A 25873-nucleotide genomic window follows, 5' to 3' on the forward strand; every position below is an offset into this window, starting at 1 on the left:
AACATAAACTATCAGAGTTCTCTTTGTACCTTTACCCGGACCTTCATCACTGTCCCTGCCAGAAATCCCAGGTGAGTACTGTGTTGTGGGTGTGCATACTTATCTCAATTTTGGGCCAGCAGTGCAGAAATGTGGAGGTGAACCCTGAGGATTTTCTCAACATTCTGGACCACCAACAGTTAAATGCAATGACCAATGTTGCCTAGGGGTTGAAAGCATGAGCTTTGGCATCACAATATTGACTTCTCATCTTGATGCCAACCAACACTTGCTAGGTATGTGACCTCAGTTAAATCATATGACCTCTCCGTGACTCCAGTGCTTACTGGGAAATATGGTTTGACTCGCCATTATCTTGGACTGACTTACAAATTAACACAATGTAATTAAACCTAAAAGTATAATGAATTGGCAGACATTCTCAGCAAAGGGTTTTTAAGGGGATGGATGTAGGTACTATGCAAGGGCTATGGGAGGCAGGCACAGCAAGAGTGATAGGAATCTGGTTACTAAGTGGCAATAGAAAGAGGGTGATTATTGTGGGTTTTGGATTATACATTTATCCAGTGTCTTAGTGTACAATTTTCTTACAGCCTTTGCATCATGAATGATGAATTATTTGTGAGGATCTCCGCTTCAAGTGAGCTCAAGAATGCATTTTCTGTCCTACTGTACACACTTTCCTCGAGTTCTGTGCCCATTTTATCCCAGGAACAGAAGGATATGATTCGGACATTATCTATCCACTCTGGGATGAACTTTCAGTCTTCTCATAAGTGAGTTTTAGGTGTTCATGACTATGAGTAGTGGTTTGGAGAAGAGAATAATTGGAATTCACAGGAAATTTGTAAAAGATGATTATTTTGCCTAACTAAAAAGTGCAGTCAATGAAAATATAATTTTCTCATAAAATAACTATCATTTGAAAAAATATATAATTTTGTCAAGATTTATGTAAAGAATTTTTAAACCAATAATGTTTATAGAGCATGACAGTATCCCTGGACAACTTCAAGTAACCCCTTAAGAAACCATTAGATTAGGTAAACAATTTCAGCCCTGTTTCTGGATGCAAGTTCACATACATAAATTATTTGTGTGTACTTACATTTAATATTCCTAAACTGAAATAAAGAAAGTAATTTCATTTGCAATAGCGTCAGAAAAATTATTTAGGAAGCAATATGACTAAAGAATTTTTAAAAAACATGCATTTTAATATCTTCAGAATGTTGTTGAAATAAAAAAGACAAATAGTGGAAAGACATGCTGTGTTGACTAGAAACAATATTGTAAAGATGCTAATACTGCTTAAAGTAACAGATTCAATATAGTTCCTTTAAAAAATTCCATCTGACTCCTTTCTAAAAATGGATAAATCAAATTTCCAAAATTGATAAAATTCACATCTAAATGCAGTGGACTTGAAATAGACAAAACAATATTGAAAGATAACACAATAGTTAAAGGACTTAACATTTTCCATCTTCACAATTTAAAGACTCATTACAGAAGTATTATGATCAATACTGGTGTGATATGGATATATGGACAGACATACAGGTCAGTAAAGATAAGTTCAGTAGTACAGAGAGTACAGAAATACACATTTAACTGCATAATAAATTGATTTCAACTGTTTCCAAAACAGCTAATGGAGAAGAACAAGTCTTTTAAATAAATAGTGGTTAGGTATGTTAATATCCACATGCAAAAAAGATTTAATTTTGAACCTTAATACATACCATGCATTGACCTAAAATGACCAGTATTGATCAAAAGTACTCATCACAGACTCTACTATAAAATCTATAGTTATAAAAACACATAGAAGCAGGGCTGGAAAGGGTCAAAGAAATAGTACAATGGGAAAGACACTTGTCTTGCACATGCTGACCTGGGATCAATTCCTGGCACCACGTATGTCCTCCATACCCTGATAGGAGTGATCTCTGAGCACAGAATCAGTAGTAAGTCCTGAACACTGCTGGGTGTGGCCCCCAAACAACAAAAAACAAAAAGAAGTGGAGCTTGAGAGATAGTATAGGGACAAGATGCTTGCTTTGCAAGGCACCCATTCCAATTCAATTACTCTAAACACAAATAGTTCCTTGAGCCCCACCAGAAGTGATCCCTGAACACCGAATCAGAAGTAAGCCCTGAATATGAGGCTTTTGTTTTGGTAGTAGCCCCCAAAACAAAACCAGAAACACATAAACATATATCTTCATGACCTCTAATTAGAAAGAAGTTTCCTCTATATGACATCTAAAGCACAAGCACCAAAGAAATAAATTATATGTTAGAAAAATTAAGTTATTTTATGAATCAAAGGACACTGCCAATAAAGTGAAAAGCAACACACGTAATTAGAAAATATACAAACCTTGTAAATCATAAATATATGGAAGGCTTTTGAACTTATTCAACAGTAAATAGACCAACCACCCAATTTAAAAATGGAAAAAATATTTGAACAGACACTTTGCTAAATAAATACAAATTGCCAACAAACAAGAGTTATGTGATAGTACTTTATGAAATGAAAAGATAAATGTAGGTGAGGGTAGGGAAAAATTAGAACTCATATAAAAGGTTTGAATGTAAGACAGAGCAGAGACTACAAAAAATGTTCTTCAGTTTTTCGAAATGCTAAATATGGAGTTATCATAGGAGCCAGTAACCCTAACTTTAATCCCATTCCTACATACATAACAAAAAAATTATATTCACTCTAAAACTTTTACATGAATACGAATACCAGCATTATTCATCACTTGATCACTTGACTTCCCGTTAATCATCGATTTGCTCGAGTGGGCGCCAGTAATGTCTCCATTTGTCCCTGTCGTGTGCTACTGTAGCCCAAAGGCATCTGTTCGCTCTAGGAAAAAAGAAGAGGCTCAAACCCATCGTTCATGATCTTGATGAAGAAGTCTGACCATCTGGTAGGTGGGCGGCCACGCGGTCTTTTGACATCCCATGGAATCCAGTCGGTAACAGCTCTAGTCCAGCAGTCGTCTCTAAATCTCATTACATGACCAGCTCAACTGATTTTTGACACCTTGGCAAAGGAGACAGAGTCCCTGATTCTTGATCGTCGACAGAGGTCGGAACTCCGGATTCTTTCTCTCATTTGAGTGAAACGTGCTACTCCAAGCATAGCTCTTTCGATTCCTCTTTGGGAGACCTGAGTAGCCTTCTCATCTGTTTGCATAGGGCCCAGGTCTCTGAGGTGTATGTTAATGCAGGAAAAACAGTGGAATCAAACAGATGTGCCCAGAGCCGGAGGTTCTTTGTCCTCTTAGCTATTTCTTCGACGCTGTTGAAGGCGTTCCAAGCCGCTCTCTTCCTCCTGTGCAGTTCGGGTGCCAGGTGATTTGACATGTTGACTTCTCGACCTAGGTAAACATAGCTGTTGCATTCGAGATGTTCGTTCAGTTGAGAGTGAATGGGGCATCAGGAACGATGCTGTTTCTCATAAACATTGTCTTCATAAGATTCAGCTGTAGTCCGACCTTTCCGCACTCATGGTTGAAGTCAGCCAGCATTTGTGCCGCTTGGCTAATATTTGGTGTTATTAAAACAATGTCATCAGCAAAGCGGAGGTGGTGTAGTTGCCAACCATCTATCTTCACTCCCATTCCTTCCCATTCCAGTCATCGCATGATGTTCTCGAGGGTGGCACTGAAGAGTTTTGGTGAAATGGTATCACCCTGCGGAACCCCTCTCTTGACATGGATGATCACTTCTTTGTAGAATGGTGAGATCCTGGTAGTGAATCCATAATACAGCTCACAGAGGATGCTGATGTATTGAGTTTGAATGCCCTGATTGGCTAGGGCTTCAATGACCGCTTCGGTCTCAAAAGAATCAAAAGACTCCATCTCAAAAGAATCAAAAGACTTCTTTAAATCTATGAACGTTAGACAGAGCAGCATCTTGAACTCCCAAGAAACCTCAATGAGATCGGTTGTTGTGTGGATATGGTCGATAGTGCTGAGTCCTTTGTGGAACCCAGCTTGCTCGCATGGTTGTCCTTCATCTAGTGTTCTGCCAATCCTATTTAGGATGACTCAAGCGAACAACTTGTAGATGACAGACAAGGGGCAGATCGGGTGATAGTTGCCAATGTCATGGATGTCTCCCTTCTTGTACAGTAGTACAGTCCGGCTGGTTTTCCACTGGGACAGAACCTTGCATTCAGAAAGGTAGCCTGTGAAGAGCTGAGCCAGCATATTGATGAATACTGACGGCAGGTTCTTCAGGTATTCAGGTCTGACCTTGTCTGGGCCGGGTGCTGTTCGTTTCTTTATTGACGAAATGGCGTGTCGGATTTCAGAAGGGAGAACATTGGGAACGACATATCCATCCTGCGGTATTTTGTATATGGGCAAGTGGATGTGGCTATTAAAGAGATCTGAGACCGAGCCCCGCCGGAGGACAGCGCGGACCCCAGCGCGCGTCCAGCTCCGGGACCGGCGCTCCCAGCAGCCCACCGGCCCCCACCATCCAGGTGGGTTGGAGGAGCCCAGCGGAGCCCCGCCCCTGACCCCAGACGCACCGCCCGCCCACCAAGCCCCGCAGGAGGACAACGCAGACCCCAGCGCGCGTCCAGCTCCGGGACCGGCAAGCCCAGCAGCCCACCGGCCCCCCCCATCCAGGATCCTGGGAGGGAGTGGCCTGGGACTGGCTAGGGGCGTGGTCTCTAGGAAGGGGGTGTGGCCTCCTAAAGTGGGCGTGGCCTGCTTCTGGGCGGGCGGACGCTTATGCGGCCGCAGGTATATCACTCACTCCAAGCAATTTGGACCTTCATCCTTTCATCCTTTTCATCAACTTGTTACCTAATACCAACCAAAAATTTCTCACCTCTTCTACTACAATTCAACAAAATCCCACTCACCTACTCCATTTCCAACAAAAGTCCTGTTTGAAAATAGCTATACAAGCTCAGTAGTAAATAGCACCTCCTCCAAAAGTTTCACTCAATGTCAGTTATAAAACAAAGAATAACGCCTGATTGAGAAGAAGGTCAGACTCAGAAAGGTAGAAGAGGCCCATCTAGCAGCAACAAAGCTGAACGGCTCCTGGCAGTCTCTCCTCACTCAACCAGGACAGTAACAGTGAGTGTGAAGGAACAAACCACACTGGTCACAATGGTAAAGCAATGCAAAAGCCCACCAAACTTTCTTATTCACGAGACTAGCCCAGAAGACACCAACAGTACTATAGCATTAGACAACTTCTCTGACAAGGAATTAAAAATGGAGCTACTTAGGATGCTTAGGGAACTAAAAGAAACAATGGAAACCAATGCCAATAAAAGACAAGACGATTGGAAGGCAGAAATGAGGAAAATGCAATCGGAAATGTCGGACCTGAAAAACCTGGTAGCCGAATTGAAAACCTCAGTGGAAGGCCTCAGCAGCAGAGTAACAGCGGCTGAGAACAGAATCAGTGAGCTAGAAGATCAAGATCAGAGACTTGTCAGAAAAGAGCAGAAAATGGAAAAGAGACTCACAGTTCGAGAACAGATGGCAAGAGAAGATCGTGATGAAGCCAAGAGGGGTAACATAAGAATTATTGGAGTCCCAGAGGGACAGGAAGAAAACCTTGATGAAGAAGAAACTGTCAAAGAAATCATTGCTACAACGTTTCCAGAGCTGAAGAAAACTTGTGACCACATCCAGGAGGCCCGAAGGGTACCAGCTAGAAGAAATCCGAATAAAAATACCCCAAGACACATCCTGATCAAAATGACCAAAACCTTAGACAGAGACAAAATTCTGAAAGCAGCAAGATCGAAGAAAGAAATCTATTACAAAGGAGCATCCTTAAAATTCACAGCTTATTTTTCTGATGAAACCCTCAGGGCCCGAAAACAGTGGTGGGACATAGTGAAAAAACTCAATGAAATAAATGCTTCTGCAAAAATACTTTACCCAGCGAGACTCTCATTCATAATAGAAGGAACAACACACAGTTTCACAGACAAACAACAGCTCAGGAACTTCATAGACTCAAAACCGTGGTTACAAGTACAACTAAATGGGCTACTTTCAGGCAAGACAGGCCTCTCAAATACACCAAATTTCAACAGAACAATGGGACAAAATCCCATAACAATAATCTCTCTCAATGTCAATGGGCTAAACGCACCAATTAAAAGACATAGAGTGGCAGGATGGATTAGAAAATTGAACCCAACATTCTGCTGCCTGCAAGAAACACATCTCAATAGTCAAAGCAAACACAGACTCAGAGTCAAAGGCTGGAAAACAATCCTACAGGCAAACAGCTCCCAGAAAAAAGCTGGGGTAGCCATCCTAATATCAGACCACATCGATTTCAGAGTGAAGAAGGTCATAAGAGACAGCGAAGGCCATTTCCTATTGATCAAAGGATCTGTACAGCAGGAAGAACTTACAATAATAAATGTATATGCACCTAATGAGAGACCAGCAAAGTACTTAAAACAACTACTCATAGATTTGGAAAAAGACATCGATAGCAACACAATACTAGTGGGAGACTTCAACACCGCTTTGTCACCTCTTGATAGATCAACCAGACTCAAGCTTAGCAAGGACATACTTCATCTGAGGGAAACAATGGAAGAAAGGGACTTAGTAGATATATACAGGACACTTCATCCTCAAAAGGCTGAATACACATTCTTCTCAAGCGTACATGGAATGTTCTCCAAGATAGACCACATGCTGAGCCACAAAACATAAAATTAATATCTTCTCCATAAAATTAAGAAGATAGAGATTATATCAACAATCTTCTCAGACCATAATGCGCTGAAAGTAGAAGTAAATCACACACAAAAACAGAAAACTAAATCAAACACCTGGAAATTAAACAGTGCACTATTGAACAACGAGTGGATTAGACAGGAAATTAAAGAGGAAATCAAAAGATTCCTAGAAACGAATGAAAATGAGGACACGAGTTACCAAAACTTATGGGACACAGCAAAAGCGGTCTTGAGAAGAAAGTTTATAGCTCTACAAGCATTCCTCAGAAAGGAGGAGCGAGCCCACATAAATAAACTAACCTCACAGCTTAAGAACGTGGAGAAGGACCAACAAAAGGAGCACAACCCTAACAGGAGGAAGGAAATAATAAAACTCAGAGCAGAGATTAACGAGATGGAAACCCAGAAAACAATCCGAAAGATCAATGAAACCAAGAGCTGGTTCTTTGAGAAAATTAACAAAATCGATAAGCCCCTAGCAAAACTCACAAAGAAAGGGAGAGAGAAAACCCTAATAAACCGAATCAGAAATGAAAAGGGGGTCATTACAACAGAAACTACAGAAATTCAAAAGATCCTCAGGGAGTACTTTGAGAAGCTTTATGCCACGGAACATCAAAACCTCGAGGAAATGGATAAATTCCTAGACTCCTACAGACTCCCAAGGCTGAACCAAGAAGACCTGGAATACCTGAACAGACCTATCACCATCAAGGAAATTGAAATGGTAATAAAAAGTCTCCCCAAGCACAAAAGCCCTGGCCCGGATGGATTCACCAGTGAATTCTTCCAAATCTTTAAAGAAGACATACTCCCAATCCTCTTTAAGCTTTTCCATGAAATTGAAATATCAAATACACTTCCGAACAGTTTCTATGAAGCAAATATCACACTGATACCAAAAGCAGACAGAGATAACACAAAGAAAGAGAACTACAGGCCGATATCCCTGATGAACACAGATGCAAAGATCCTCAACAAACTACTAGCAAATAGAATCCAACTACTCATCAAAAAGATCATACACCATGACCAAGTAGGATTAATCCCAGGTACGCAAGGATGGTTTAACATTCGGAAATCAATCAACATAATCCATCATATCAACAAAAGAAAAGATAAAAAGCATAGGATCATATCAATAGATGCAGAGAAAGCATTTGACAAGATCCAGCACCCCTTTATGATGAAAACCCTAGCCAAAATGGGTATAGAGGGGACTTTCCTCAGCAGAGTTAAAGCCATCTACCACAAGCCTACAGCAAGCATCATCCTCAATGGGGAAAAACTGAGAGCCTTCCCTCTAAGTTCAGGGACGAGACAAGGATGCCCACTCTCTCCACTACTGTTCAATATAGTACTGGAAGTACTTGCAATAGCAGTTAGGCAAGAAAAAGATATTAAGCGCATTCAGGTAGGAAAGGAAGAAATCAAGCTCTCACTATTCGCAGATGATATGATACTATACTTAGAGAACCCAATAACCTCCACCAAAAAACTCCTAGAAACAATAGACTTGTATAGTAAATTTGCAGGCTATATAATCAATACCCAAAAGTCCATGGCTTTCCTATACGCAAACAGTGAGAGAGAGGAAAGCTATATGAAAAAATCAATCCCGTTCACAATTGTGCCCCAGAAAATCAAGTACCTAGGAATCAGCTTAACTAAGGAAGTAAAGGACCTGTACAAAGAAAACTACAAAACGCTACTTCAGGAAATAAAAGAGGACATGAGGAAATGGAAAGACATCCCCTGCTCATGGGTCGGGAGACTTAACATTGTCAAAATGGCAATACTACCAAAAGCACTGTATAAATTCAATGCAATTCCTATAAGGATACCCATGACATTCTTCAAAGAAATGGAGCAAACACTCCTGAAATTTATATGGAACAATAAGCCCCCACGAATAGCTAAAGCAATTCTTGGGAAAAGAAAATGGGAGGATTCAACCTCCCTAACTTCAAACTTTACTACAAAGCGATAATAATCAAAACAGCATGGTACTGGAACAAAGGCAGAACTGCAGACCAATGGAACAGAGTTGAATACACTGACATCTCCCCTCAATCATATGATCATCTAATCTTTGATAAAGGTGCAAGAAATATGAAGTGGAGTAAGGAAAGCCTCTTTAACAAATTGTGCTGGCATCACTGGACGGCTACATGCAAAAAAATGGGCTCAGAACTCTGCCTAACACCATGTACAAAGGTAAGATCAAAATGGATTAAAGACCTCAACATCAGACCAGAAACCATAAGGTACATTGAAGACAAAGTTGGCAAAACCCTCCATGACATTGAGGCTAATGATATTTTCAAAGATGACACGCCACTGGCTGAGCAAGTGAAAACAGAGATAGATAAATGGGACTATCTTAAACTAAGAAGCTTCTGTACCTCCAAAGAAACAGTGACCAAAATACAAAGACAGTCTACAGAATGGGAAAGAATATTCGCCGAATACACGTCTGACAAGGGGTTGATATCAAGGATATACAAAATACTGGTTGAACTCCACAAGAAGAAAACATCCAACCCCATCAAAAAATGGAGCAATGAAATGAACAGAAACTTTCTCAAAGAAGAAATCCGAATGGCAGAAAAAGCACATGAGAAAATGCTCTACATCATTAATCATCAGGGAGATGCAGATCAAAACCACAATGAGATACCATCTCACACTTCAGAGACTGGCCCACATTCAAAAGAACAAAAGCAACCGTTGCTGGCGCGGATGTGGCGAGAAAGGGACACTCCTTCACTGTTGGTGGGAATGCCGACTGGTTCAGCCCTTTTGGAAAACAGTATGGGTGTTCCTCAAAAAATTAGAAATTGAGCTCCCATTTGACCCAGCGATACCACTCCTGGGAATATATCCCAGAGAGGCAAAAATGTGTAGCAGAAGTGACATCTGCACTTATTTGTTCATTGCAGCACTCTTTACAGTAGCCAGAAACTGGAAGAGACCTGAGTGCCCAAGAACAGATGACTGGTTAAAGAAACTTTGGTACATCTACAAAATGGAGTACTATGTAGCTCTTAGAAAAGATGAAGTCATGAACTTTACATACAAGTGGTACAATATGGAAAGTATCATGCTAAGCGAAATGAGTCAGAAAGAGAGGGATAGACATAGAAAGATTGCATTCATCTGGGGGATATAAAATAACAAAATATGAGATTAATACCCAAGAATAGCTGAGATCAACACCAGGAGGATTACTCCATAGCTTAGAGGCCAGCCTGGTATTCTAGGGGAAAGGACAGTTCAGATAGAAAAGGGAACACCAAATGGAGGGTGTTTGGAGGATCCTCCCAGGAGGGGAGATGCAGGTTGAAAGTAGACTGGACTGAACATGTTCGCCACTCAATGCCTCTTTTGCTGATCACAACACCCAAAAGGAGAGAGAGAACAAAAGGGAATGCCCTGCCACAGTGGCGGGGGGGATGGGGGGATGGGGGGGATGGGGGGGAGGCATATTATCCTGGTGGTGGAAAATGGGCACTGGTGGAGGGATGGGTATTTGATCATGGTATGACCGAAATCCAAGCACAAAAATTTGTAAATCTACAACTGTACCTCGTGGTGTTTCACTAATAATAAAATAATAATAATAATAATAATAATAATAATAAAAACTTTAAAATAAAAAAAAGAGATCTGAGTAGAAGTCATGAATAGTCTTCTCCATTGCGTTCTGGAAGATGTGATAGATCCATCAGGACGTCGTAGGGCAGTCATCTTGGTCTTGGCGAAGGACAGGTGGGCGTTATGAATACTTTTCCTCGCTTCTGTCGCATCTACCAGCACTTTTGCTCTTCTCTCTCTGAGGTCTTCCTTGATCGCATCTCTACACTGCTTTGCGACCTCGGACGTTTGCTTGCGGTTGCCTGAGGCATGCGCCAAACCACGTTGGCGAATAAGCTCAAGAGTTTTCAAAGACAGGCGTTTTTTTGTAGCTCTCTCTATCTTGGCGTTCCTCGCACAATCGTAGAGGTGCTGAACCAGTTGATCATATTCCTCGTCAATGTTGTCAACAATGGCATCTTCCCATGTTGCCACAATAGTACCAAAGAGCTCCCAGTTGGTGGTCGTTCTGGGAGTTCTCTTTTTAAACTTTGCAGCCCTTTCTCCCTGCTCTGTGAAGTAGAATTTTGCACGAAGGAGACAGTGGTCCGATCCCGTTTGGAATTTTGGGACAACAGCTATATCGGTCAGGCAAAACCATCGATTGAATATGATGTGGTCTATTTCATTGTGGAATCATCCACCGGGAGAATCCCATGTCCAACGTTTAGATTTGGCCTTCTGGAATCTTGAGTTACCATGGATGGTCTTGGTCGACATGATGAACTCAGACAGTCTCTCACCCTGTTCGTTCCATTCTAGGCCATGGGTCCTGATGTGAAGTTCTTCAGCTGATCTTCTCGGTCCTATGTTGGCATTAAAATCACCCACAATGATCTTGTAGAAGGTGTGGTCTTCTTTATAGAACTTCTCCAGCTCCATGTAGAACTTCTCAATTTCTCCTGCATCATAATTGGATGTTGGTGCATAGACAACGAAGATAGAAACTGCTGCAGTGAGCCACATCTATTCAAATGTAAACGTCCAATTCAGGTTGTTAGGCATTCCAATGAATCAATGTTCATGACCAAGTTTGTGTTGACAAGGACACCGACGCCTCTGACACCTCTTTTATCGCATGTTCCGAGGAACAATTCTTCTCCAGTGTCGAAAACGGCGTGATGAGATTGGTGCCTTCTTGTCTCGGTCAGACCAATGATGTTGTACTTGATCTTTTGCTCTTGTACCATCAGGTCCTCGATGGATGCATCTGATGCTAGCGTAGGTGCATTGAAAGTAAAGATGATCATTTTTGTCTTCCTTCGTTGTGGCAGCCTAGTTTGGCCTGTGATTTTATCGGCCTCTCCTTTCTCATCCTTCTCAATGCTGCCATATTGGTGATGCCTTCAGGGTCAGGGGAATGAGACCCATTGTAATTACTGGTTTTAGCATATCGAACACACAACGGATAGCTTGTGAGACTCTGCTGTGCAGGCAGAATACTCTTGGTAGCTTGCTAGGCTTTCTGAGAAGGATAGAGGCTTTTGGGGCCACCTCTAATCGCTCTTTTAGGTGTTACCATATTTGAACCCTATCAAATATGGTACAGCAATTCTGGAAGGTGGGTATTTAGTGTCTCATAATGTGTAGCTTGCGGCCGCACAGGTTTGGAAAGCTTCCTGGAGTGTGGCTGCAGCTGGGTAGTGGAGGTAGTGAAGGTAGTGGAGGTCTGCCAGTGAGGTATTTATCCGGTCCCGGTAGGGGTAGGGTGGGTCTTCTGTGCGCAATCCAATCCCTGGGTCTCTGGTGGTTGGTGAAGCAGACAGGGCAGGGTAGGGTGGGGCTCCTGATTTTAATCCCTTCATCACCTGTGGTTGGTGAGAGCAAGCAGAGAATCTCTGCTACCTCTACTACCTCCACTACCCAGACGCCGCCACACTCCAGGACACTTTCCGGACCCGTGTGGCCGCTCCGGCCAAGACTCATGCACAACTGAAGCCCCACAGAACAAGGTAAGCGGAACTCTGAGACCTTGGACTCCAGGCTCAACGGACCCAGGGACAGCATTATTCATAATGGTAAAAATGTAGGAACAAATGTTTTTACCTGATGAAGTGATAAATATGATAAATCCATACAAATTAGGATATTTAGTCATGAAATTAATATCTGGTGTACTGTGACATGGATTAAACTTTAAAACATTATGTCTAGTCACGATCTGAGTGTTAAAAGTAGGTAAAGAGATATTCTTGATAACATTTCAGTATCAATAGGAGAGAGAGAAGAAGAAAAGCGCCTGCCATAGAGGCAGGCAGGAGGTGGGGGAAGTGATGGGAGGGAATCTGGGGACACTGGTGATGGGGAATGTAAACTGGTGGAGAGCTGGGTGTTGGCATAATATATTACTGAACTCTAATCATGAACAACTTTGTAAGGGTCTATCTCACAGTGATTTAATAAAAATGTAAAATAATTAAAAAGTAATTCAGTAACGAAAGGCTACTGGCTATATTATTTTATTAATCTGAAATTTCCAGAATAGGTAAATCTATTAGAAATAAAATCATATTGTTATTTGTCTGGATGTGGGAGAGAGAAGGAGTATATGAAATAACTAACACAAATAGTTTCTTTGGGAGGTAATAAAAATATTTTGGATCCATATATTTGTGGTCATTGCATAATCTTGTGAATATACAAAAAGTGCTCAATTGTACACTTTATAATGGTAGTACAGGGGAATAGTACAGTTGGTATGGCACTTGCTTTCCATGTGGCAAACCTATTCAGTCCCTGGAGTAATACTTCCAGGAGTAATCCCTGAGCACAGAGCCAAGAATAAGCACTAAACACTGTCTGGTGTGCTCTTCCGCCCCCCCCCAACACACACACACAAAGGTATGGGTAGTATACTAATACTGTATCACTGTCCTCCCGTTGTTCATAAATTTTACTCAAGTGGGCACCAGTAACGTCTGACAATAAATGGTGAGACTTGTTGTTGCTGTTTTTGGCACATCGACAAAGAATTAAAAATTGTACTTCTAAAATTTTCATTTGTTATTTTCTTGAACACATTCATTAATGTATACGTTGCTTCCTGGTTATTTTTAACCCCTTCTGTCATTATCATTGTGATTTTTGGGATTGTGCATGCTTGGCACACTCCATTAGTTGTGATTTGCGTGCTCATTCTGATTGTAGCCTTTGTTTTTTGAATAGTTTTATTTTGAATGTTAGTGGGCATGGATGCTAATTATAAAAGTTTCTTTCACCATTGCACATAGTGCTCATACTGGTACCAGTGTCCCAGCTAGTCTATCATATGATGTCGCATAGTCAGCATGTCAGTATTGTGGTATTAATGGAGATTACCTCTTCTCCTCCCACTCCAGGTTCCTTGAGGACAACAATTGGAACTACAGCACAGCTTTTCAGAGCTTCACTGTGATGAAGGTGAGGACTGAGAATCAAGTAGATTAAAAGTGAAAGCTTTTGGGTTTCTGAGAAGGCCAGGAAGATGGAGGTCAAGAGGCCTGGGAATGAAATCCAGGGAATCTAGCTTTTCTGACTTACAATTTCTTTCTTTCCAGACTGAGGGAAAGATCCCAGAAGAGGCTTTTAAAGAAACTCCCTAAAGGGAGCCTTTGGATGTTATCTTTATCTACAGCATAAATGATTCTCTTTTCTCCAGCTTATGCTCAAACCCATGCCTGGGGTTGACTGTTCAAGAAGCCTGAAATACTTTATAAGCCATGTAACATAACACCTGAAGGAATGCTTTTTTTCTCTGTATTTTTCCCCAAACATATTTACGTTTTATTTTCAAAATAAAGAGAAGCTGCATGATGTGAGTTGTGTGTAATGGGTTGTTCTTGCCCTTCCCCAAGTAGGAGTCAGTGGGTTCAGTGTTTAAAAACCCTCCCTAGATCCCCATTAACTCAACAGTATGTAGAAGACAAATCATGCTTGATTTCTTGGGTAGGGTGTCCCAATACATTCTGATGAGAAAGGATATACACAGATGTGGGAAGCTAGCCCTTTAACTGACCAAGGGCCTACGTGCCTGTGCTAGGTATGGTCATCTTGACCTATGACCCCGAGGGAGTCACAGCCTGTGCTATGTATGGTCGTCTTGACCTACGTGACACCGCGGCAGGCAAAGCCAGTGCTATGTATGGTTATCTTGATGTATGGTTATTCTGAGAGAACATCTATCATGGCTGTCAGTAATAACAAGAAGTAACTATCTCGTGTCTGGTACGTGATACGTATAAACTTTGTAAATCATATGGACATGGCCCTTTGTGTATCTACCTCATGACTGGTAAATCATATGGACATGGCCCTTTGTGTAATCACCTCGTGTCTGGTACGAGATACACGCAAACCTTGTAATGCATGATATGTGAAAACAAACCTTCCTAACCATATATGGGCACGACCTTTTGTGTAGCTGCCTTACTAATGGATATATACCCTGATTGCCCCAAATAAAGTCTGTCCCTTTTTCTCTCTGTTTCTAAAATTCACTCTGTCTCTTGTGTCTTGTGTTCATTCGGTTGGTCCCTCCTTGCCCCTACGGACCCTAGGGCCACCTCCTCAGGCTGGAGAGTGGTCTGGCAGAGCTCCCCGCACACAGAGTCCAAGGGCTGACCATTGGAGACAGTGTGGTACAATCATATTATAACTGAAGTTCTGCAAAAGCAAGCAGGTCACACCTGGACAACAGGGGTATCTGTAGGAGTGCGTTCAAACTGGAATAAAGGAAGATGAACAATCACTTATTTTACTTCTTATTTCCAGTCATTTGAATTTTTTCAAAGGCCATACCTTGAGAAAATTTATAATTTTTCAGAGCGTAATGAAAAATGGGCTGGAGTGATAGCACAGCGGGTAGGGCCTTGCACGTGGCCGACCTGGGTTCAATTTCTCTGCCCCTCTCAGAGAGCCCAGCAAGTTACCAAGAGTATCTCGCCTGCACAGCAGAAACTGGCAAGCTACCCACATGGCATATTCGATATGTCAAAAAACAGTAACAACAAGTCTCACAATTTGTTGTGAGACGTTACGGGTGCCCACTCGAGCAAGTCGATTAACAATGGGAGGACAGTGCTACAGTGCTAATGAAAAAATAGGACGCTTCCTTCACATTTTTTTAATAGTGAAGCAAAGTAGTTTTTATTTTTTGACCCTTCATATCTTTAACATACTTCATCTTGCCTTCTTATCCATGCCCTGTATATTTCACGCCAACCCTTTTATGAAGGTGTCATGTGGGGTGGTTCTTAATTTAGCACCTGAGTGACGAGGAGTCAGCTTGTTTGTCTTGTGTACTTCTCAGAAATCTGATACTTAGTGCTCCATTTCTATGTGCTTGAAGGGGTATGACTTTTATTTTCAAAATATCACTGTCACTGTATCACTGTCATCTCGTTATTCATTGATTTGCTTGAGCGGGCGCAAGTAACGTCTGCATTCATCCTAGCCCTGAGATTTTAGTAGCCTCTCCTTACTCGTCCTTCCCAACAGTGCTGCATTGGAGGCTCTTTCAAGGTCAGGGAAATGAGACACATCATTGTTACTGTTTTTGGTATATCGAATATGCCACAGGAACTTGCCAGGCTCTACCATGCGGGCAGGATACTCTCGGTAGATTGCCAGGTTCTCCAAGAAGGAGAACTAGACTTTAAGAGGTCACGCGGATGCATAATGTGGCCATGCACTTCTGGGAGCTTTGTTTTATAGTCTCTGGATCTTGGCTGTTGATGGGATTTCATGGCGCCAGGGGCAGTTTGTGGGTGTAATCACCTAGCTACTGAAAAATGGGGAATCTGGGTGGAGGAGGCCCAGTCCCAATCTGAGCAGGCTTAGAGATTTCAGCCACGGGTCCCGCATACCTGGGTTCCTCTGCCAGTTTCTTCATGTGTGAGGCTTGTCTGAGCGTGTGGAGAGTGGCATTGAGCATGGCTGTGACTGGGTACTTGAGGTCTTCAGCTACTGGGGCTCTAGAGAAACTCAGCCCTCCCCCCTTCAATGTGAGAGGGCCCACTATGACTTTTCCCTAACTCTCCACCCACCTCTTAGTCTCCGGATCCCAGTCAATGCCAGCTTCTAAAACCATCTGCTAGGTTTGGGCCAGTCGAATATAGAAGGCCCACCCTGACCTTGCTCCAACTAACACTTTATACTTTATCCCTTATCTCTTTAATTCCCGAGTCTAAACCTACTTGCTTACTGGATTTCTGCTTTATCAGGTAAGAGATATCAATCTGACCTTTACCAACCTCCCTGGATGCTTCCTGGTCCCAGGAACTCTGTTGGTTATCACTTCTAAACTCACTCACAGAGCTTCAGTTCCATTCAGGTTAAAGTACTCACCCATTATGCCTACATACTGGTCCCCAGACCTCTTCAGATCCAGTTTCTAAACCTGCCCACCAGAATTTGGCCTCATCCAGATTAGAGGGTCCACCCTGCTTCACGCTGTCCCTTGCCTGCCTCCTGGTATCAGACTTCCTTAAGTTCCAGCTATTTAACAAGCCATTCTGACCCATGAAATTTAGGGGGGTCCACTGTAACCTTGACCACCTCCTCCAATCCCTTGTGATCCCTATATCTTAAATTTTGTTTCTAAACTAGCTTTCAGCCCCATTCTTTTTAGACTCTAACTCTTGTTCTACTCTAACCTCACCTCATATCACCTCATATCCCTAGATGCCTTCTGATCCCAGATCATTTTTGCAGTTCCTGCTATTTCACCTGTTCACCAGGCTTCAGTCCTGTCCTGATTAGATGGCCTATCCTGACTGTTGTGGCCGAACTAGACTACCAGGATGAGCCTGTGGATACTGAGCCACAAACATGCAGGAAAAAGTAAGTCACCTTTAATAATACCGAATTATTATTCCCCTTCTCGAAACCCCTTGCTTAATTCATCCTATGTCATAGAAATCGCACAAGAGCTCATGAACTAGGTAAATACCTGTATGTCTTGACTATATTTTTGGCTATACTTTATGGCATTATGTTCTTTAATTTACTCAAAAGCTATCTCTTTCAAGGAAAGTATATGGTGGTGATAAGAACATTTATATCACTATTATTAATGAATGATTAAAAATAAGCCACAGATATTTTATTTTCCAAGGTCGTGCAGTAAATCAGGATAAAGAAAGGGATTCTTTTTCTTTCCTCACAATATACACATTAGTTTACCTTTTCAAGGACAGACTTTCAAATTGTTCATCAGGTCTTTAACTCAACTGATTTAAGAGAAGAAACCTTGTGCCAATAAGGAAGGCTGTAGACACCACACAGTCATGACAGTCCCTGAGGTGTAAAACAAGACTGTATTAAAAGAAGAACTGCTTCTCTCTGGAGGATTGCCTGAGAAAAGGTCATTGAAATTTGCACAATGACTTTAATCAGTCATTTGTTATGCTTTAATTTAATCCTTACAGCGATTCAAGCTTGTGTTCATTGTTAACATCATCCAGGTAAGGTCGCAGGATTTATGAGATGTTAGACAACTTATCCCCAGGATAAAGAATCTTGTAAATTAATGTTCAGGAACACAAAATCTGGAATTACACAGAGTGTCAATATCTTCTGCTCAGTTGTGTGGGCAGGAAGTCAATGAAATAAGTGTATTTTTTCCAATTATTTTTCTTATGAAACCATCCAGTTTCTTTTTAAAAATAGTTCTTTTTTGCTTCTGTCTCTTAACATTTCTATCTAGATATATGTATAATCATATGTAGCACTGTACTGCACTGTTCTCCCATTGTTCATCGATTTTCTCGAGTGGGCACCAGTAACGTCTCCATTGTAAGACATGTTAGTTTTTTTTTTTTGGCATATTGAACACGTCAAAACTAGTTTCCAGGCTTTGCCGTGCGAGCGTGATACTCTCAGTAGCTTGCTGGGCTCTCCGAGAAGGACGGAGGAATCAAAGCGGGGTTGGCCAGGGTCGCCTGCGTGCAAGGTAAATGCCCTACCTGCTGTGCTATTGCTTCAGCCCACAATCATATGTATATATTGTAAATATATAATAAATAAATAGATATCTGTGTATATAGCTTATTAGTGGTTAAAACACTATTTACATAGCAAAATATAAAAAATGCATAGTACAGGGCCCAGAGAGTGGCTTAATAACAAAAGCTTTTTTAGTACAAGTGTGAAGCCACAAGCCCAACCCCCAGTGCTGCCCACATATGCCAATCTCAGTCCCAGCAGCTCTTTATCTGAAATCCTGTGTGCCATAATAGATTGTGTGATTCCTCAGAGCACTGAAAGTATAGTACATGGCCCTCAGAGTCACAATTTAAGATATACAAACACCACAGCCAGGAACACTACAACTAGAATATTCATGAATACCACAGCTAAGGAAGTATAACCACTTTTAAGCATATGTACAAGCACCACAACTAAATGTGTGAGCACCATAACAAGGTGTGTACACGTGTAACCAGTTCCCACCCTGTCATGGCAACAACAATAACAGCAAAGGGGAGGAAAGTGGGTGGATGTGGTAACATGCCCTTTATAAATATTAAATAAAAGTATAAACTATATGAAAGTGTAAAGTATATGTTCATACTTTATGTAATGTATATAAAGCATATAAAATATTTTAAGCCTTATTGCAGATACATAGCAAATTACTTGTCTCTTAGTGAATAAATAAATGAACCAGAAGTTGCAGCAAAGTATGTGCATTGACAATGTAGGAAAGTGGGAATACCTTAATCATCCTTGACCCAAGAGTATAAGGAGGAGGACAGAGAAAGAAAGGAATCAAGAGGGGAAGTAAGACTATGAGAAAGGAAAATAATGGGGGAACACGGAAAAAGCACCTCAAGTACACTTGTAATACTCAAATATATTTGGGTGTAGTAGTATAGCCTAATATCTAAAGCACAGACTAGACAACACTGGAAAACATGAATATGAATTACTTCAACCATTAAGCTATACTATGTGCCGATCAAGGTGGCAATTTTGGTGGGTAGGGGCAGCTGGAACATGGAAACTGGTTGATGGAAGTTGACACTGGTAGTGGGATTGGTGCTAGAATATTATATTCCTAAAACCCAACATTAATAACTCTGACAATAATTGTTTTCAAATTAAATTTAAAATTTTAAAAGAATATCCATTGAAAGAAATATACCTATCCAACGAAACACTTAAAGTCATGCCCGACCATATAATTGATGGGATCTCAAACAAACTCTCTTGTTAAGTAAAACAGGTGAATATCTATTTCATAGATAAAACATAATCACAAGATTTTATTTATTTATTTTTTATCTTTATTTTTTTATTAAAAATTTTTTTAATAGTGAGACATCATGAGGTACAGTTGCAGACTTACACATTTTTGTGCTTGGGTTTCAATTATACAATGATCAAATATCCATCCCTCCACCGGTGCCCCTTTCCCACCACCACGGATACCAGTATCCCTCCCACCACCCATCCCCCCCATCTCACCCTGTCTCTGTGGCAGGGCATTCCCTTTTGTTCTCTCTCTCTTATTGGGTGTTGTGGTTTGCAAAAGAGGCAATGGGTGACAATCATGTTTAGTCTATAGTCTACTTTCCGCATGCTTCTCCCATCCTGGGAGGATCCTCCCAACACCTTTATTTGGTGTTCCCCTCTTTATCTGAGCTCCCTTTTTCCCTAGTATGTGTGGTTGGCCTCCAAGCCATGGAGTAAAATTCCTGGTACTAATCTCGGCCATTCTTGGGTGTTAGTCTCCTATTTTGTTACTTTATGTTCCCCAGATGAATGCAATCTTTCTATGTCTATCCCTTTCTTTCTGAATCATTTCGTTTAACATGATACTTTCCATGTAGTACCACTTGTATGTAAATTTCGTGACTTTGTCTTTTCTAACTGCTACATAGTACTCCATTGTGTAAATGTACCAAAGTTTCTTTAACCAGTCATCTGTTAACGGGCACTCAGGTTTTTTCCAGATTCTGGCTATTGTAAAGAGTGCTGCAATAAACAGACAATTGCAGATGTCACTTCGACCATACTTTTTTGCCTCTCTGGGATATATTCCCAGGAGTGGTATTGCTGGATCAAATGGGAGCTCAATTTCAATTTTTTGAGAATCGTCCATACTGTTTTCCAAAAGGGGTGAACCAGTCGGCATTCCCACCAACAGTGAAGGAGGGTTCCTTTCTCACCACATCCACGCCAGCACTGGTTGCTTTTGTTCTTGTGGATATGGGCCAGTCTCTGTGGTGTGAAATGATATCTCATTGTGGTTTTGATCTGCATATCCCTGATGATTAATGATGTGGAGCATTTTCTCATGTGCCTTTTAGCCATTCGGATTCTTCTTTGAATCACAAGATTTTAAAGGAATATTCTTTCTCATTGGGTGAATAGCCATGCTCTTTATTATTCACTGGGGGAAATCAACAAACTATGCATAAAATGATTAATAATAAATATCTTATAGTTTGGGTATAATTCTGGAGTAGAGGATTAATATCATTTTGAAAAATGAATAAAATCCCAAGAATGTTATATTCAAGTGCTAGTTATCAAACATCCCTTTCAATAAAATTTTGGTTACACCCAGTTTGAAATGATATTTGTTTCTTTTCAATTCTAGAACATGTAATTCCTATTTAAAGCTGAGAATATGACTCCAGTTGTAGAGTACAGGCCTTGCATTTGTGAAGCTCTGGAATTGATACCTGGAACAAGGAACCAACCAAAAAATTCCCATAATATTCAATAAAAGCTACCATATTTAAATGACTACCATTCTGTGCTGACAGCAAAAATAAACAAGACTTCATAAGGTTCAAAACAATATAGACACAATGTCCACTGATGCAATACCCTGGAAGTAGTATCCTGGGTCCCAGAAGTAAACAGTAGGTAGCCCCTGAAGGTTGAAGGACAGTTCACAGCAGAGAAATCCAGTGAAGCTGACATACCGCCCCTTCTTAGGAAAGCAATCACAAATATTTCTGCAGGGATAAAGGAAGTAGCCATAGGAAAAGTGCGGAGAGAAGGTTCTACACTTAACACCACACACTTGTGTGACATAATTTACAGATTTAATTAGCATACCTGATACAGAAGAATATCTATCTAGCTGAGGGTCATGTTCACATGTAATAACATGTATTTTAAAGAAAAGATAATGACAATCAAATACCTATAACGTTTCTCAACCACATCTTGAAATGTTATAAATGCTATAAAAGCATTGAGATACCTTCAGAGCTCCGGCAGCCAAAGACCACCAGAGCCAGCCACAACCATGCTGAGACCACTCTCCACACGTGTGAAGGTACCAGCAGAGGAACAAAGGCATGTGGGTCCCGGGGCTGAGATCTCCAAGCCTGCTCGGATCGGGGCTGAGCATCCTCCACCTAGATCCTCCACCTTCCAGTAGGCAGGGGTTACACCCACCAACTGGACCCCTGGCGCCGTGTAATCCCATCAAAGGCCAAGATCCAGAGACTATAAAACCCAACTCCCGGAAGAAAACAGCACAGAGTCTCCTGCCCCCGCGCCTGGCTGTCCTCGCCAGGGCCCCTTGGAAGGGGTCGGGTTGAGTTTCCCTCCCAGCCCCGACCAGAGCTCCGGCAGCCGAAGACCTCCAGAACCAGTGACAGTGACAGCATATAGGATATCCATGGACTTTTCAGTGTTGATTTTGTAGCCTGCCAATTTACTATACAGACATATTGTTTCTAGGAGCTTTACTGTAGAGTCTTTAGGATTTTCTAAGTATAGTATCATATCTTCTGCAAATAGTGATAGCTTGACCTCTTCCTTTTCTATCTGTATGCCCTTGATATCTTTTTCTTGCATAACTGCTCTGGCCAGAAATTCCGGTACTACATTGAATAGGAGTGGCGTGAGCAGGCAACCTTATGTTGTGCCAGATCTTAGAGTAAAGGCTTTTAGTTTCTCTCCATTGAGAATGATGCTTGCTGTGGGCTTGTGGTCGATGGCTTTGATTATATTGAGAAAAGTTCATTCAGTTCCCATTTTGCTGAGAGTTTTCATCATAAACAGGTTCTGGATCTTGTCAAATGCTTTCTCTGCATCTGTAGATATGACCATATAGTTTTTTATCTTTTCTTTTATTGATATGATGGATTATGTTGATTGACTTGGAAATGTTAAATCATCCTTACATCCCTGGAATGAATCCTACTTAGTCACGGTGTATGATCTTTTTGATGAGTCATTGAATTCTGTTTGCTAGGATTTTGTTGAGGATCTTTGCAGCTGTGTTCATCAGGGATATCTGCCTGTAAATAATTCTCTTTCTTTGTGGTATCTCTGTCTTCTTTTGGTATCAGGGTGATATTTGAATCATAGAACCTGCTTGAAAGTTTTTCTGATTCTTCAATCACTTGGGAAAGCTTAAAGAGGATTGGGAGTAAGTCCTCTTTAAGACAATTATCACTTGAGGGGGTATGGTACCACCAGCAGGTCAGTCTATACTTGTGAGGCAAGTGCATCAGCAGCCTGATGGTGCCTTCAGACTTCCAGATACCCCAAAATTGCTGCTGTGCCTTTGGCCAGACCCGAAAAACTTGGGGCAAAGTTTACCAAGAAAGTAAACGGCAAAAAGTTAGGTATGTGGGAGACACACCTACAAACCACCTCAGGCTCAGCTATATAATTGGAGGCATGGCCTCTCTGATTCCTGATCAAACTGCTTAATGGCCATAATCCCAGAGACTCAGAAACAATTCTCAAAACCCCACAGCTTTTGGCAGAAATGCGTCCGGTCTCTGCAGTAGGTTACCAGCACCGGGCCACCCCAGGTAGGAAAAGGTTTTGTGCCTTGGCCAGTTCCCCGTGGCAGCTCACAGGTTTGGGCCCACAGTGACGAGACACGTGGGGCCTCACTGGATGGGTGTGGAGCCAGCCCTTTCCATCCTGTCACAACGAGACCCTGAGTGCCGCCTACAATAGGACTCTCTGGCTCCTAATCAAGCTGCTTAATGGCCATGATCCCAGAGACTCAGAAACAAATCTCGGAACCCAGTGGCTTTTTGCAGAAATGCATCCAGACCGCGCAGTAGGTTACTGTTACCAAGCTAACCTGGGGGAAAAGGGTGCTGTCCCTCCGCCTTCTCCGCCTGGCAGCTCGGTGGCCGCCATCTTCCAGAGGCCATTGGACAGTCAGGTTTGGGCCTGCAGTGACGAGACATGCGAGGACTCATGGGATGGGGATGGAGCCGCCCCTTTCTTGCCCACCCCAATGAGATCCCAAGTCACTGCCCAAGAACAGCCTCTCTGGCTCCTGATAGAGCTGCTTAATGGCCATGATCCCAGAGACTCAGAAACAAATCTTGGAACCTAACAGCTTTTGCCAGATATGTGTCCTGTTCCTGCAGCAGGTTACTGGCGCTGGGCCACCCCAAGTGGCAATAGGTTTCGTGCCTTGGCCTGTTCCTCCTGGTGGCCCAATGACCACCATCCTCCAGAGGCCACTGGAAATCAGGTTTGGGCCTGCAGTGATGAGACACGCAGGGCCTCACGGGATGGGGAAGATCTGGCCCTTTCCTCCTCACCCTAATGAGACCCCAAGTCGCCCCCATGAACAGCCTCTCTGACTCTTGATCAAACTGCTTAATGGCCATGATCCCAGAGACTCAGAAACAAATCTTGATACCCAGCGGATTTTGGTAGAAATGTGTCCAGATTCCGCAGTAGGTTACTGTCACTGGGCCACCCCAGGGGAGAAGGGTGCTGTCCCTCCACCTGCTCTCCCTTGGCGACTCAGTGGTCACCATCCGCCAGAGGCCATTGGACAGTCAGGTTTGGGCCCGCAGTGATGAGACACTCGGGGACTCACGGGATGGGGATGGTGTCGGTCCTTTCCTCCCCATCCCAATGAGACCCTGAGTCGCCGCCCACAATCGGCCTCTCTGGCTTCTGATCAAGCCTTTTAATTGCCATGATCCCAGAGTCTCAGAAACAAATCTCAAAACTCAGCTGCTTTTGGCAGAAATGCGTCTGGTCCCTGCAGTAGGTTACCAGCGCTGGGCCAACACAGGTGGGAATAGGTTTCATGCCTTGACCTGTTGCCCCTGGTGGCCCAGTGGCCACCATCCTCCAAAGGCCACTGGACAATCAGGTTTGGGCCCTCAAGACGAGTCACACAGGACCTCACGGAATGGGGGTGGAGATGGCCCTTTCCTCCTCGCCCCAACGAGACCCCGAATCACCAACCATGAATGGCCTTTCTGTGTCCTAATCAAGCTTCTTAACGGCCATGATACCAGAGACTCAGGAACAAATCTCGGAACCCAGCAGGTTTGGGCAGAAATACCTCCAGATTTAATTGTTAAAAATTTGGAATTCCAAAATTGTGCGGCCACTACTGCAGCGACGCGACATCATATGTTACTCATAACCAAAATAGAAAACAAATTGTCTACTGTTGTCTTTTCAGCAGATCTGAGTGTTGGGGTAAAATCCCAAATAATAATGGTGGGTCTAGTATCAAAATATTGAATGTAATCAAAGTAGAGCGAGAGTAATGTGGAAATCATCTGCCCCACAGGCAGGTGGAGGGTGTGGGGTGGGGGTATACTGGGGTTTTTGGTGGTGGATAATGGGCACTGGTGAAGGTACAGGTGCTTCATTGTATGACCGAGACTTAAACCCAAAGCTTTGTAACTGCTCTCACGGTGATTCAATAAATAAAATTATAAAAAATGAAAAAAGGTGGAGTTCATGCCCAATTCAATCAGCTAAGCTAATGGCTGAATAAATAGCAGTACTCCTACATTTAAAAAAAGACAACGAGCCTTCCGGGGGTGACTTTCAGCCGGCCGAGCTGGGCGACGGAGGCTCCGTGCTGGCACCATGGCCCAGTTCGTGCGCAACCTCACGGAGAAGGCCCCGGCGCTCATCAGCGCTGCTGTGACGTACTCGAAGCCTCGATTTGCCACATTTCTCCAGTATGCCAAGGTTGAGCTGATTCCTCCAACCCCCGCTGAGATTCCAACAGCTATTCAAAGCTTGAAAAAAATAATCAACAGTGCTAAGACAGGGAGCTTCAGGCATCTCACAGTGAAGGAAGCTTTGCTGAATGGTTTGGTGGCCACAGAGGTGTGGATGTGGTTCTACGTCGGAGAGATCATTGGGAAGCGTGGCCTTATTGGCTATGATGTCTGAAGACCAATGAACAGCTGGTTCACTTGAGTGTTGTTGGATCATGTGTGTTCAGACTGATATTTGAATAAAATAACGTCAAATCGGAAAAAATATATAAATAAAAAAAGACAACGAACACTTGATCACTTGACATCCCGTTACTCATCAATTTGCTCGAGTGGGAGTCAGTAACGTCTCCATTTTTCCCTGTTGCATGCTAGTGTAGCCCAATGGAGCCTGCTTGTTCTAGGAACAGGAAGAGCCTCAAACCAATCGTTCAGGGTCTTGATGAAGAAGTCTGACCATCTCGTAGGTGGGCAGCCACGAGATCTTTAGATGTTCCTGCAATCAAGTTGGTAA

General features: G+C 42.4%; 2 protein-coding genes across 2 annotated transcripts; both read left to right on the forward strand.

Annotated features, from left to right (window-relative positions):
- On the forward strand, positions 1–14023 carry LOC130032649 (nuclear RNA export factor 2-like). Its single transcript, XM_056124199.1, has 4 exons — positions 1–71; positions 594–776; positions 13738–13798; positions 13936–14023. Exons 2-4 carry the CDS (start codon positions 604–606, stop codon positions 13978–13980), a joined length of 279 nt encoding a protein of 92 aa, XP_055980174.1. The 5' UTR covers positions 1–71; positions 594–603; the 3' UTR covers positions 13981–14023.
- An 11145-nt stretch (positions 14024–25168) lies between these two features.
- LOC130032642 (ATP synthase subunit g, mitochondrial) lies at positions 25169–25618 on the forward strand. Its single transcript, XM_056124190.1, has one exon. It carries the CDS (start codon positions 25223–25225, stop codon positions 25532–25534), a length of 312 nt encoding a protein of 103 aa, XP_055980165.1. The 5' UTR covers positions 25169–25222; the 3' UTR covers positions 25535–25618.
- Positions 25619–25873: the final 255 nt, after the last annotated feature.

The sequence above is a fragment of the Sorex fumeus genome, unplaced genomic scaffold, assembly GCF_029834395.1.
Source record: "Sorex fumeus unplaced genomic scaffold, SorFum_2.1 ptg000050l, whole genome shotgun sequence".
In the NCBI taxonomy this organism is placed as follows: domain Eukaryota; kingdom Metazoa; phylum Chordata; class Mammalia; order Eulipotyphla; family Soricidae; genus Sorex; species Sorex fumeus.

Bases quoted from the DNA above. Each gene is read 5' to 3' on its own strand.
- LOC130032649 (XM_056124199.1), top strand. From the start codon at position 604: ATGAATGATGAATTATTTGTGAGGATCTCCGCTTCAAGTGAGCTCAAG. The intron at 777-13,737 runs GTGAGTTTTAGG...CTCCCACTCCAG, and splicing joins AACTTTCAGTCTTCTCATAA to GTTCCTTGAGGACAACAATT. The intron at 13,799-13,935 runs GTGAGGACTGAG...CTTTCTTTCCAG, and splicing joins AGAGCTTCACTGTGATGAAG to ACTGAGGGAAAGATCCCAGA.
- LOC130032642 (XM_056124190.1), top strand. From the start codon at position 25,223: ATGGCCCAGTTCGTGCGCAACCTCACGGAGAAGGCCCCGGCGCTCATC.